A 13572-nucleotide genomic window follows, 5' to 3' on the forward strand; every position below is an offset into this window, starting at 1 on the left:
AACCCTGTTTTGTCACTTCTCTTGCAACGTGACCTTTCCCATTTTTTAGTTACTGATTCGAATAGTAAATTCGGGGCTTAGTTTCACACCAACAGATTGCGGGAATTTCTGAAACACTGTTCAAAATTTTATCGGGGATCTCGGAAGTTTGGAATGTCGTCTAATATGGTTAGCCATATTACGAAGTTCCTTTAAATATTTCGCGGTTGTATGAAGTGAAAGGTTTTGCATAAATGTATAATTTGAGCAAGAAAAGAAAGATTGTTTCGTACAAATTTTTGACCTGATTCTAGTGCGGAGCATTGGTTCTTCTAAATGTGTGAAAATGGTTGTATAAAGTGAAAGAATTTGCAAAAAATGCATAACTTGAGCTGCCCAGGTAAAATCATTTCGTACATATTTCTGATCTGGTTCTGGTGCAAAGCAGCGGTTTTCTATGAGTTTTACGGCTGTATGAAGTAAAAAAATTTGCAAAAAATACGCAATTTAACCTGCCCACGAGAGATTATTTTAGATTTCTGATCTAGTTCGAGTGCAGAGTAGCATCGTTTAGCAGCAAATGAGCAAAAGGAATGACAGACTCTTGCTAACTTTAAACTAAAATTAAACTTGTATGTTAAAATAATTACAATTTGTCAGAAGGTTGGTATTTAATTTTCATGAATTTTCTGAGTTCATATATTTTCTCTTCTAAAGATATTTTTGAAACATTCAGAAAGTTTTTATTTTGCCATGTTCCTTCCTTTACCATTTACTAGTATTTTAATAATTTTAAGGAAGGCATGCAGGGTTCGGAGTTGCTCCGAAACTGGTGAAACTCCGCGGCTCCGTGAAGAAGTTCTTTTGCTCCGTATTTCTCGGCCGAAAGTTTTCAAGCTTAATTTTTTTTTTTTTATCATAACAAACATGTAAATATAGGAAATTAAAGATGCTTATACTGAAAGATTGAAATAGTGTTAAAGGCTGTTTTATTAATTTCAAAATAATTATTTTATACTCGCGCCTAAAATCAGTTTTAAGCTATAAAACAATTTTAGATAGGTGGTTTTAGTTATTTTTATTGATTATTATACAAAATACCTAGCTGCTCCTCAAAATTTTAAATTGCTCCTCAAATTTTTTCTCTAAGTTTGGCAACCCTGTGTTAAGTCACATAGCGAATTAATTGCTATGCAATTATTCCCGCTGATATCATTCAACAAGTAAGAAAGAATGGAAAATATACCAAGCATTACTTCTCAAAACACGTTCCAAACTGCATCTTTCCGATCCTTCATTAGCTCATCAAAGTGACCTCTTTCGACGATCATTTTCTTCAATTGTAAGATATCCATTTTCAATAGACTACTGTTTCAAGCAAGTTTTAAGCAATTCATCATAAAACTCCAATTTTTACTTTTATTTCAAACCTGATAAAATACCACTATAGTAGATAACATTTGATGATAAACCTGTGAAATTTACATTATTCTTTTATGAAGAAATGAGCTGTTGGCAGCGACTCTCTTCGGACGTCTCATGACTAGAAAAAGTTTCACTACGGTGCCCATTATAACTCATCACTGGACCAATTGAAATAAAATAAAATTAAATTTAAAAAAAAAACAGAATGATTTTGTTAGTTAATAAGTTTTTTCCTGTAACAACGTCGAGTTTCACTTATTCAATTTATTTTTCAACTTTTTACAGCTCTTAAAAGTCAAAATACCGGTTTCTCATCAAAAAATTTTGATATTTTAAAATTACGTTACAATTTTTAAAATAATAACAATCATGTTATCTGAAAAACTTGTTAACTAATAAGGTCTTCGGTCATTTGAGCTTTTTCATTTTAAATGATCTAGTGATTAGTTTTTGAATGGCACTGGAATGAAACTTTTTTTTTGTGTGTGTGTGTGTGTGTGTCTTGACACGTCCATGGAGGCTAGCTGTCAATAGTTCATTTCATCACAAATATTAAAGGAAATTTCACAGATAATTCTTCAAAGGTTACGTGACTATGAAGTATTTATAGGAAAAAATATAGATTAATTGCGGCGTGAAAACCAATTTTCAAAAATGTGCTTTTTCTGCTGTTTTGAATTAATTTTTATTCTCCCTTTAAATTTATTTTATTTTCTTCACTACGCAGTTTCTGGTTGATTAAAGAGTAATTATGTAACAACATTCAGAAAGTTGTTTAGATTAAATATTGTTTTTTCTTAAAGTAAACCATTATGCAAATATTTGTGATGGAATTCGCGTAATTATTCAATGCATGTAAAGTTATTTCGCAAAAAAAAAAAAAAAAAACCTCTTACATGATAGAAGTTAGGGTTTGTAAATTCAGATTTAGACAATATTTATAATCATATTTTATACTTTAAGCAATAGACAAATATTCAGGTAAGTTGACTCAGAGGGAACAGAATTTACTTTTTGAAATTTAGCTCTTTATAAACACAACAGAAAAATTTCATTTGAGTGCCAGTTATAAAGAATTATACAAAATAACGGTTTCCTGCAAAAGGTTTTAAAAATTCGCATGATTTTAATATCAAGAAAGTTCAGTTTAACAAATTTTGACCTAATGAATGTTTCAAAATAACAAACAAATTTCACGTTCAAATTACTTTTTAATCTTTTGCGAGTGCATGACCACAAAATTACAATTTTTTTCTGTGAGCACTTCAGTTATTTTCCTTTAGTCCCCCTCCATCTCTTTCTTTCCTTCGTTTTGTTTTACATTTTTATCTTCCTACATTTCTGATGTACCTTTAAACAGTTTAGTTCCCGGTAGATTTAAAATTGACATTTTTTTTTTTAATTCTGAGAAAGATTTATTATTCGCAGATACAAATCTTGAATACGCTACCTAGCGGTGATTTAAGAAATTAATCAAAGACGTAAAACAGTTCAATTTTGCGCGTACAAAGCAGTTATCTCATTAGACAGGTACGTAAACCGGTCGGTCTAGGTTTTACTTCTTTCTGCAACCATTGATCAGAGACTGCAGCTCCTCCTATAGAGGAGACAGCTGATTTATGTCGAAATGAAATGTGCAAGATTATCTTTATTGTATCTGGTAAATGTACCAGCTTTAGACTCTTGCTGCTACAACTAATGGACAGGCTATGAAAAAAATTTAGCATTTTATTTCGGCACAAATGCAGCACTGTCCCACTCCTCCCGCCGTCCCATTTCTCCAAACTCTCCCGTATTCTTAGAAAAACATCCCAAAATAACTGAGGGTAGACGATTCCCTATTAATCTCTTCATCTTCTGGTTAGTGTACCAACATATTGAGCTCGGGTACATGGTGCCATTAGCTCAAAAAAAAAAAAAAAAAAAAAGTAAGTGTGTCGAATGATACAAAAATATTTTGCTTATAAACGATATACTTTTTATTGCATCATTACGTTTTTCAAGCGTGTAGAAATATAAAGTTCTTGAACTAATGGGAAGGGGCAAAGAATTATTTTTTAATCTTTACCAAATTTGCACCGCAAAGGATCAAGTCGTCAAGGTAACTCCTGCAACATTCATAGTCTATGGGAACCCAAAATCAATGAGTCCACCATATATCCCCAATATTAAAGCTCGGAGCACACTTATATTCGCAGAAGGCGTGGCTTGGGTAAGAAAAATGTTTTTCTAGTAATCAAGCTCCTTGCAACGATAAAGTACGTACATGCAATTTTCGTTGCAAACAAGTGCAATATTTTGTTTTTCGTTTATTGGTTTTTCTTCGTGTATATTTATGGAAGTTTAAATTTGAAAGTTCAACTTGAAGAACTTTGAACGGGTTTTATGAGTCTATTTATCAGGTGCTGGAACAATTCCAAGTTACAAAGACAATCAATTGTTGCAAAAAAATATCCTCCAAAAACTGCAAATATGCTAGATCCTAGATTCTTGGAGTAACTTTATGATGAGCATGGGTTCTACTTCTATATTATGCAATTAATTTTGAAGATTTCCAGAAACCAGTGGCGGCTCGTGGGAGGGGCCGGATGGTGCCTGGGCCCCCTCACTATTTTCAGACAATAATTTATATTTTTATTTATTTTCTCCCCTTTTTTGTACGTACGTGCTTGAAATTTGAAAAAAAAAATCGATTGTAGTCTTCCTGTGCATAATCCGCGGATTATCTGTTTAAAAACTGTAAAATTGATGAGGTTAGGATTATACGCAGCAGGGGATTATCTGTTCTTTTTCTCCCTCAACACCAATGCATTGAACTTCAACATTTACAGCAGGATTCGCAGAGACCGTTACTCTGCCTGTATGCTGTTTATTTTACATAGCTTAAATGTTCAGGCTATGTAAAATAAACAACACACAGTTCCTGAAGAAGCCTTCGTTTGCACAAGGTTAGACCGTTTGCTCCTTTCTTGACTCTTTGTCTTCAAGTAATTAGCGTACCATAATGATAATTTGGAGTTTAAAATTAATTTAATTTTATCAACTCAACACACGTATTTTAACACAAATAATTATTTTCAGAAAGTTTAAATATTAAAAAAATATTTAAAAAAAATATTTTTCCTTTTTAAACACCGAGAAGGGGAGGGGGCAGGGGTGCGAGCGCACCTATGATCTGGCCCCCTCACTTTTTCAAAGCAAGAGCCGCCACTGCCAGAAACAGTATCTAAATAACATCTTTGCCACAGTAACGGACGTATCTTATGAGATACGTCCTTATTGTGCAAAAAAATAAAAATTTTAAAATAGGACTATTCTACGAAACAGCCGCCATGTTGTCCTGCAAGTAACAGCTCATATATTTCATTAAAAAATAACAATTTTGTCAGGTAACGAACAAATTGTTTTGCTTAAGAAATCACACATACGTTTGGGATTTCTTAAGCAACAAGATTTTCCTCATTCACCCTAAATATATTTCTTAAATTAAATATGCGAGCTGTCACATGCGGGATAAAATGTCTGTTTTTCCGTGGAAAGGCGTTATTGTTTCTGGAAATCTTCAAAATTTCATTGCTTGATGTAGAGGTAGAACCCACGTTTTTTATCAAGTTCATTCAATGAAACAAGGACCTAGCATATTGAAGTCTTTGAAGGGTGTCCTGTGCAGCAACTGATACTTCAGTTAAAGCTTAGTTGACCTAAGAGCTACTTTAATCATGTCAACAACGTTACAACCGATTTTGTGGAATAGCTCGACAGCGGAGAGATGGCGGTTGAACTCGAAGCGGAAACGGATTACTTTGTTTTGTAATTGGTAGAACCAATGAGAACACGTGATTTTTCTGCTTGCACGTTTTCGCTTATTCTACCTATTACAAAATAAAGCGGTCCGTTTTCGCTTCCAGTTCATCCGCCACTCTCCGTGGTCAGATTTTACAGTTCCCCTTCAGTTATTAGTATTTCAATACAAAGTGGTCAGAAATTGGGCGTACCCTCACCCCCTCTTTTTTTCAAAATTAGGACAATTATGGTTGAATGTTTGTTATACACGATGACCCTGAAGTCTTAAAAGTCATAAGCATCAGTAGAACTCCATCCATGTCGTAATACAACAGAACCTTGCGCCATGTTCCCGTAGATGTTTTGCGAGTTTCGGGGGACATGGAGATGTTTTGCCGCAAAACATCTACGAGAACATCAGAGTTCAGCTATGTTATGACTTGGATGGTGTTCTACCGATGTTAATGACTCTTAAGACTTCAAGGTAATTGTATGCAGGGCCTGATTAACACACGGTCCGGCGGGTCCGCGGACCTGGGCACCACAAATTTAGGGGCACCAAAATAGCCTAACCTAAATTCACTTACTTACTTCCTTTTTTTATTTTTAAAGCTCATTTTACTTTTTCTCAACTTTAAGGGAGAGGAGGCTCATTTTTTTTAAAAAATCAGCTCAAAACCTCATAAAGTTAAAAACATTTTGCGTGAAGAAGTCATTGTCCCTTAGCTCTGGAGCTTCAAAATAATTACTCGGATGACATAGATGAACATTTTACAGAAAGATTAACACACTTTCAAATTTTTGCAAAAGGTAACCCTTCTCCTGGAGAAGGTTTTAAAAGGATAAGATCACTAAACATTACACATACATTTCTGAATGTGGATTCACCCCTGCAACTTCTTACCTTGCCTATCATCAGCTGTTCCAGTAAACGTTCCTTTTCATTTTTGAAAAGAGTAAAAAATCATTTGAGAAGCTGCGTTTCTCAGGATAATTTACAGGCGTTTTCCTTATTGACCATCGAAAACTATGTGACATCAAAAATAGATTTCGATTCTTTGATCGACACATTTGCCTCTATTAAAGCCAGACAGAAGCTTTTTTAAAGCTTGATGTCAGAATTAGTAAGATTTTTTTTTTTTTTTTTTTTTGCAGTTTTAAATTGTTTTTTAACTTCTTTTTCGTCTTAAGAGGCAATTTTAACTGTGATTAGTTTGGTGACTATCAAGTGTTTGGTATTCAAATCCCAGATTTCCTTTCAAATGTAGTAATGTTCCTTTAAAATGTAGTTTCTAGTAATTAGGTTTCTAGTATGAAACATTGACTTTAAAATTGCGCGGATTTTCTCAAGTGGGGATGGGGACACCAACATCTACTCAGGACCTGGGCATCAGTTTGGCTTGATCGGTCCCTGATTGTATGTAACAAACATTCAACCACAACTGTCATTATGTTGAAAATAAAAGGGGGTAAGGATACTTTCGAATCACTCCAGCCAGAGCTAATTTCCTAAAAGCCATTTTTCATTGAACATTGATACATCTCTACATTTAGATTTTACAGGGCCATATTCAAGGAGTGGGTTTTTAGGGTTTAAACCCCCTCCGAAATTTTACTAAACTATCGCAAAAAATACTTTTCATTATACTTTTTTCACCCAAGTATTATAAATACTATTTTTTAATTTTATTTTAAAAAGGAAGTTATTTTTATTGACGAATTGCACTAACTCGGTGCCTTAATCTGTAATATTATTATTAATTAAGTTATTGGCCGGGGCTTCTGCGATGTTTCTCGCGGGGATCGCGGAGGCCCCGTATTGGCGAACATCGTTTCTAACAAAACAATACAGCGTTTTCCTTCAGATTTTGAATATCTTACACTAAAAAACCGTCAAATTTCTTTAAACTAGAAACTGACAAACTCGATACTTAACAGATTATGTAAGTGCCACAAAAATATGAATTTAAGAAGTATAACTTTGATTGCACGTATATATGAGTACACGCATCTATTCTTTAGGATTATTAAAAAGACAACCAATATTTAACGGGGGTGAAGTTCTGTAGTGTACACATGGAATTTTTTTTCTTCATTTAATAGATACGTCATCTTTTACATTTGCTCATGTTAAGACCCTTGAAGTAGTATCCCTCGTTTAAATAACCTAGTGTTATTCAAATCAATAGGAAAAAAAGATTTTAATCAATGTGATTGATCATATTTACTTTATTATTTTTATTTTATTTATTTTTTATTTGTATATTTTTCTTTTTGTGTTGTGATTTCATAATATAAAATGTTATGCGAATTATAATGTTATTATTATTAAAATTATTTGTATTTATTTGTTTATTTATTTATTTTGAGTCAAAGAAACAAATTACTGTTTTATGTGAAATATTATACTACTTGTGCATATAGTGCTATTTTTTAAATATAAATAATATGTTGTTTAATATATATTTATGTGTTTTTACTCCAAATTATACTCATTTAATGACACTGCGGACAATGCCTTCAGCGCTCTTTAGTATTGACTTCTTACTACCATATCATATTGAACTATAATTTAGAATTTCTTAATGTTTGGGGCTGTGTTTTGCAATTTGCGTTGTATGAGTAACTAACTCTATTTAGTTTACTAATTTGTTATATATGTGTGTGTGTTTTGTTAATAAATCGTATCTTATACACATTTCTAAAACCCTACCTGAAACAAAAGTCTGGCCCTGAGATTTTAACTCGCAATTTTCTTCCCTTCCAGAACTACAAAGGGATGAATTGGAGTACATAGGATGAAGTGGTGTACTTGCCTGATCCGTCGGCCAAGGAAGAAGCGGACCCCTGCATCCCCCGGAGAGGGTCCGCCTTCTCGCCGCAACTCTCCTCCCGGAATCCCGCGGCGGGCTGTTCGGCGTCGGGCTCTTTGTCAGTGTCCCTCTCCTTGCCCGAGTCGTCGTCGTGGGATTCGGCTTTGTTGCGCGGCTCCCACGTCATCTTGTTCTCCTTTTTCAGGCGGCGACGGGCGTTCGCGAACCAAGTTGAGACCTGAGGATGGAGAGAAAAATCACGCATCACAGTCGGAAGTGGATCATATTTCTACAGTGTTTTTCAAGCAGGGATCCAGGGTCGAAAGTCGACCATTCTCGTATCATACCATTCCGATGCTTCGTCAAACATATTTATTTGTTTTTATTGATTATAAGGGAAAAAAAACATTTTAAAATAAATTGTTGAAAAAAATAGCATTAATTATTAAAATAAATTATTGATAACAACTAATTAACTCAATTACCATAAAGAACAGGAGTTTTATGTATAAAGATTATTATAACTCAAAATTTTAAATAAAAAAAGAGCCAATCATTTTTAGTAGAATTGGCGTTTTTTTTTTTTTTCCAATCTCGAAATGGTTTTAAACTTGGAAAATGGTCATTTGAAATAATCGGAGCTAGAGAAAATCTGGAAAAAAGTACGGCTGCTTTTGGAAAATCGATGTTGAAATGCCGGAAAGTAGACTCGTTAAGATCTAGGAGAACTAGTTCTTTTTTAAGACAACTAAAATTTAAAAAAAAAACAATATATATATATATATATATATATATATATATATATATATATATATATATATATATATATATATATATATATATATATATATATATATATGTACGTGTGAGAAATCAATAAAAAGTAGTAGAACAACGATAATTAAGGAATTTTTTTTTTCTTTTTGCGGGGCAATCGTCATAAATTCTTTTAAGGAAACTATTTTGGACACATTTTTAGAGAATTGATAGTCTTTACGCGAAAAGAACGTTTTAAGAGCTCGTTATAAAAGCTTCACTTTCCTTCTCATCATCCTCGAGTTTTCAATGAGAATCTTTCGCGGATCCCCGCTCCTTGGCTCCCTTCTAAAGCTCTATAAATCACACACCCCTTTTCAATTCTCCTTGCTCTCTGCCCCAGTTAAATAAGTAAATAAACCCAATAAATAAAACCTCATTTTCTTTCTAGGGCCAGATGAATGAGTGACGTATTGAGCGCTGATTGTGCGAAGCTGAAAGAGGGGGAGGCAAAAATGTATTTTTATTTATAAATGTATTTAAAAAGTTTACTTTCCGTATGTTTTAAACACAATTCAATGAAAAATTCTAAAAGCAAAATTCCCCCCACGACTAATGTCCTATCCTCTCTCAGAAATGCATTGCTCCTTTTGAAGGATTCTGCAACCGTCGGAAAAATTTCGCCTTTTACAACGATTCTCTGAACTACGGGAGAAATTCATACTCAAATATTACTAAATTTTCATCGATTTGATGAAAAGTTGTAATTTGAAAGCGGCGTGTTTTTAAAAAGACGAGGGTTGTTAGAAAGGTATCCCACTTTTTTTGTTCTGAAACCTGATTGATATGAATCAAGAGCCTTTGCATGAGCTGACCTTGAAACATTGCGCGTGCATGAATTATTTTTCCCGTCTATCAATAGCGTCAGTCCCTGGCAAACAGAGTTTGACCGACGTAGTATGATGACTCTCGTTTTTGAAATTTCAAGAAAAATTAAGATTCGACTGAAGCATTGCTACTGCAGCAAATTTTGCAAAAAGCTGGGCAACAGCCCAGGGTAAACCATTCGAAAGATGCAGACGGCTTTTAGTGACGATTTCTCACACTTGATTTCGACATTTTAGGCGAAAAACAAACTCCTGTATTTCAAGAGGCTCTTTAATCACCCCTTTGCGACTTCTGGCTTCCCCCTAAACTTAAGAGGTGATTGAAAGGTTAGTGCTGCTCCATTCGCTTCGTCGTTTTACTTAAAATTAAAATATCCGACAAGGGTACGACACTTTACGCCAGTCTATGTTTGCCAGTAACTGAATGAATTGACAGACGATAAAAAAACTCACGCATGTGCAGAAAGGTTCAAAGTCGTCTTACGCAAATGCGCTTGACTCATATCCATGAGGATTTCAACTAAATATATATGTGCTCCAAGAGTTTGTGGTAACTTTACTGCAAAGCTAGAGAAAGAATGGGTACCATAGAGGTTTTCTTTTGTCTTCCATTGTTACTTCTTGTTATTTGTTTGCTCATATCTCAATCTGTTTTGATGTCAGAATTATGCTTTGTACCCGCCATTCGAACGAAGAAAAAAACTTTTCTAACAGCCCTCGTATTGATTTCTGTAGTTTTCCGAGTACCAACAATTGTGCGTGTAAGATGGTTTTCATAAATGAAAACCGAGCTTTTTCAAACAAAACTGGGTTACCTGCGTGAGCGTCATCTTGGTGATGATGGCCAGCATGATCTTCTCTCCCTTGGTGGGATAAGGGTTCTTCCTGTGCTCATTTAGCCAGGCTTTCAGGGTGCTGGTGGAGTCCCGGGTCACGTTCTTTCGCCGAGCTCCATTGAAGTCCAGACCGCCGTACCTAGAAGAACCGATACACTAAACTGATCTGCTAATCAAACGGCTCAAATCAAATCAAATTTTTATTTTATAGATGGAAAAAAAAAAAACCTTCCGACGAAGGAATGGAAAGCGAAGTTTTATTGAGCATACGTTGCAACCTCGGATAGGTGGGTCTTATGGAAGTCAACCCTCTCCCCCCCCCCCTTCTTAATGACCAATGACAGTCTACAACTGCTTTTTTTACTTCCCCTAATTTTGTGCCATGGAGCCGAATTTTCCACTTGTGACTCTCTCCCCTTGAAAATGTTTCATATTCCTATGCGGCAATATTTTTGCTCTGAAGTCAACGAAATGTATTTTGGAGAAGAGAGGTCACAGAGTTAAGTGATCGGGCTCTTTTCAAAGGACGAAAATAGGTGAAAATATCCTTTATTTATTTATTTACAATGTTTTTATGTATTGATTAAAACGTGGTTCTCTTAAAATGTGTCTCACAGTAAAACGGAGTGAAATTTGAAGCGATATTTAGAAAAAATTCAAAAATGATTTTTCCGCCTTTAATTTTGAATTTTCTATTAATTGATTTTTCCACATGAAAGTTGTTTCATCCGCGAATATCACTTCTTAATATACACATCAGTCAAAAAAAAAAAAAACTTAAGAAAATTTACTTAAGTCAAATGTGCTGAGTCCCCTTGGAGAAAAATATCGAATTATAGCTGTCCAAAAAAGTTTCCGCTTCTCTTTTTGCCCTCAAATAACGTCCAAAAAGTTGATGAAAGCTTAATTACAAAGTAATTCATACCTATTGATTGCAACAGCTACAATTATTTAATCTCAGACTTATTATTGGTTATGCGTAAGTTAATGATCACGTCCTTGTATTTAAGACTCGCCTACTTATTGATACCATTTATTCCACCACTAAACTACTTCAACTCCCAGAACTATGATTTGTTGATTCCAGTGTGACGTCACTAGGAACAGATACATTTGTGCTACGCGATAACCATAGCAACAGGAATATGTTGTTGCAGTCGCAATCGGTGTAAATTCACCATTAAAAGAACCCGAATGTTGCAAACTACTTTAAGCCAAAGTTTGGATCAATCTTGTGGCATTGAATTAGATTCAGAGTACTTTTCGTTTAATAACGGCAACCATTGCAATCCTTGATAATAAATATTTTATCGATACCTTGAGAATTAAGATTTCCCACTGAAGGTTAGAGAATGAATTATTAATTTCTTTAATGATCTCCTCAGTGTTTGCATTAAATATGAATATTATTAAAGTAACAATTGAAATAAATAATTTCTACAAATTGCAAGGGCAACTATTCAGTTAAGCTCTTGAATTGCAAAATGCGGAGCGTCATATTGACTTTCTACGTAGTTATTAGAAACCCAATTAAAGTAAAAAATATTTCCTAAAGATCTGAAGTTTAGCTTATTAATTCAAGAATCTGCTAATTTGGAACCGAAATACATTATTTCTTATTTACCAAATGAACAATCAAACACAGGCACTAGCCATCAAATGCGCATTCAATGATAATCATCTTGTGAACGCTTTGTTTTTAATGATGGTTAAGAATTTTGTAACATTGTAAATTTGAAGTAGAGCGAATGAAGAGGTTAATGAGAGATCAAGGCAATATCTATCTGGGGTTAAAGAACTACAACTCAAAAAAAGCTCGGAAAAAAATAAATAAATAAAAATTTACCAAAACTGAAATTATCAAAAACTGTACTAACCGCATACACTTCCGAGATACTCGTACTAAATTTCTCCTTTTTATAAAATTAATGTCGATTTAATTTTATGAATAGGAAATTGTGGGGCGTCCTCTATCATTCCTACAAGATTTCTCTTCAATATCATAAGCCACTTCATTTATTTATAAGAATGTCAATTTTTGTCCAGAAAAAAAAAAAAACCGCGAAAGGATTACCCCAGAGTACAGTCAGTATGGTATAAATGGAAAACCTAAATTGCATATCTAAACTGGCAAGGAAGGAGAAAATCATAACTGTTTTTCATAATCTTCCAAGTGCTAAATAATGTTGCTTAAAACCAGTCATATTGTGTTAGCTCTGCTGGAAACAACTTTTTTCGCAGTGTTATCTTCAAACAGCGATGATGCCTTCACAGCAAAACTATCCAGATATCTGATTAAAGTGAAAAACCAACGTAAGCAAAGCACAAATTTTGAACAAGATGTCTTCTTTATGTTTCATTAGGTCTTCGCTCACCAATAGTTTAGTTTCAAAAAAGTTCAAATTGTGATAACACAGTTTGCTTTTTCCTCATATTTCTATTTATCCTAACTGAAACTTTGTAAAATATTATAGCACTGAATACTAGGGGTGCGATACCGATGTCGATGTTTTGGAAACATCGATGTTTTACTTTCGATGTTTTTGAAACCATCGATGTTTTGGTTTTCGATGTTTTTTCGATGTTGATGTTTTTGCATTTTAATTGAAAATTATTATAAAGTTTGCTCCAATTTTCTCACTAGGTAATTAAGTTTACTTACGGAGTTGACAAAAAAGAAAATCTGTTTTTTTTTTTTTTCTGCACCCATTTTATAAGATCAGTTTTTCTGTGTAGAGGATGATTTTTTGGGAAGATCACTACAAGATAGTAGAAGATTAACTAGAGAGTGAGGAAGAGGTCAAAGCTATTGGAAGAACCTAACACTGGTAGTCTGGTGCCAGAACTTGCAGTCTATTTTAAGGCTCCTGTTCTTAAACTAAAGGAAAATCCTATACGTTACTACGGTGAAAATTATAACTTTAAAAATTCAGAGCTGGTTAAAAGTTGCTTTAAAGTATTTGATAGTGATATCAACTTCTGTTCCATCGAAAAGAGATGTTTCTCTGACTGGTGGAATAGTCTGTGAAAAGAAATGCGCTTCTGGGGGACAAAGTAAACAAACTTCTTTTTTCTCCAAACCGTCAACTTCCA

The 13572-nt window shown here is 34.0% G+C and overlaps 1 protein-coding gene across 1 annotated transcript in view; it reads right to left on the reverse strand.

Moving 5' to 3' along the window:
* The window catches only part of LOC129223261 (homeobox protein caupolican-like), a 65425-nt gene that overhangs the window by 26906 nt on the left and 24947 nt on the right, over positions 1-13572 (reverse strand). Inside the window, exons 4-5 of the mRNA XM_054857826.1 lie at positions 10459-10618; positions 8004-8238 (exon numbers count right to left, since the gene is read on the reverse strand). Coding sequence (XP_054713801.1) covers positions 8004-8238; positions 10459-10618 — 395 coding nt within the window. The remainder of the gene's footprint in view (positions 1-8003; positions 8239-10458; positions 10619-13572) is intronic.

Source organism: Uloborus diversus, chromosome 5 (assembly GCF_026930045.1).
Source record: "Uloborus diversus isolate 005 chromosome 5, Udiv.v.3.1, whole genome shotgun sequence".
Taxonomy (NCBI): domain Eukaryota; kingdom Metazoa; phylum Arthropoda; class Arachnida; order Araneae; family Uloboridae; genus Uloborus; species Uloborus diversus.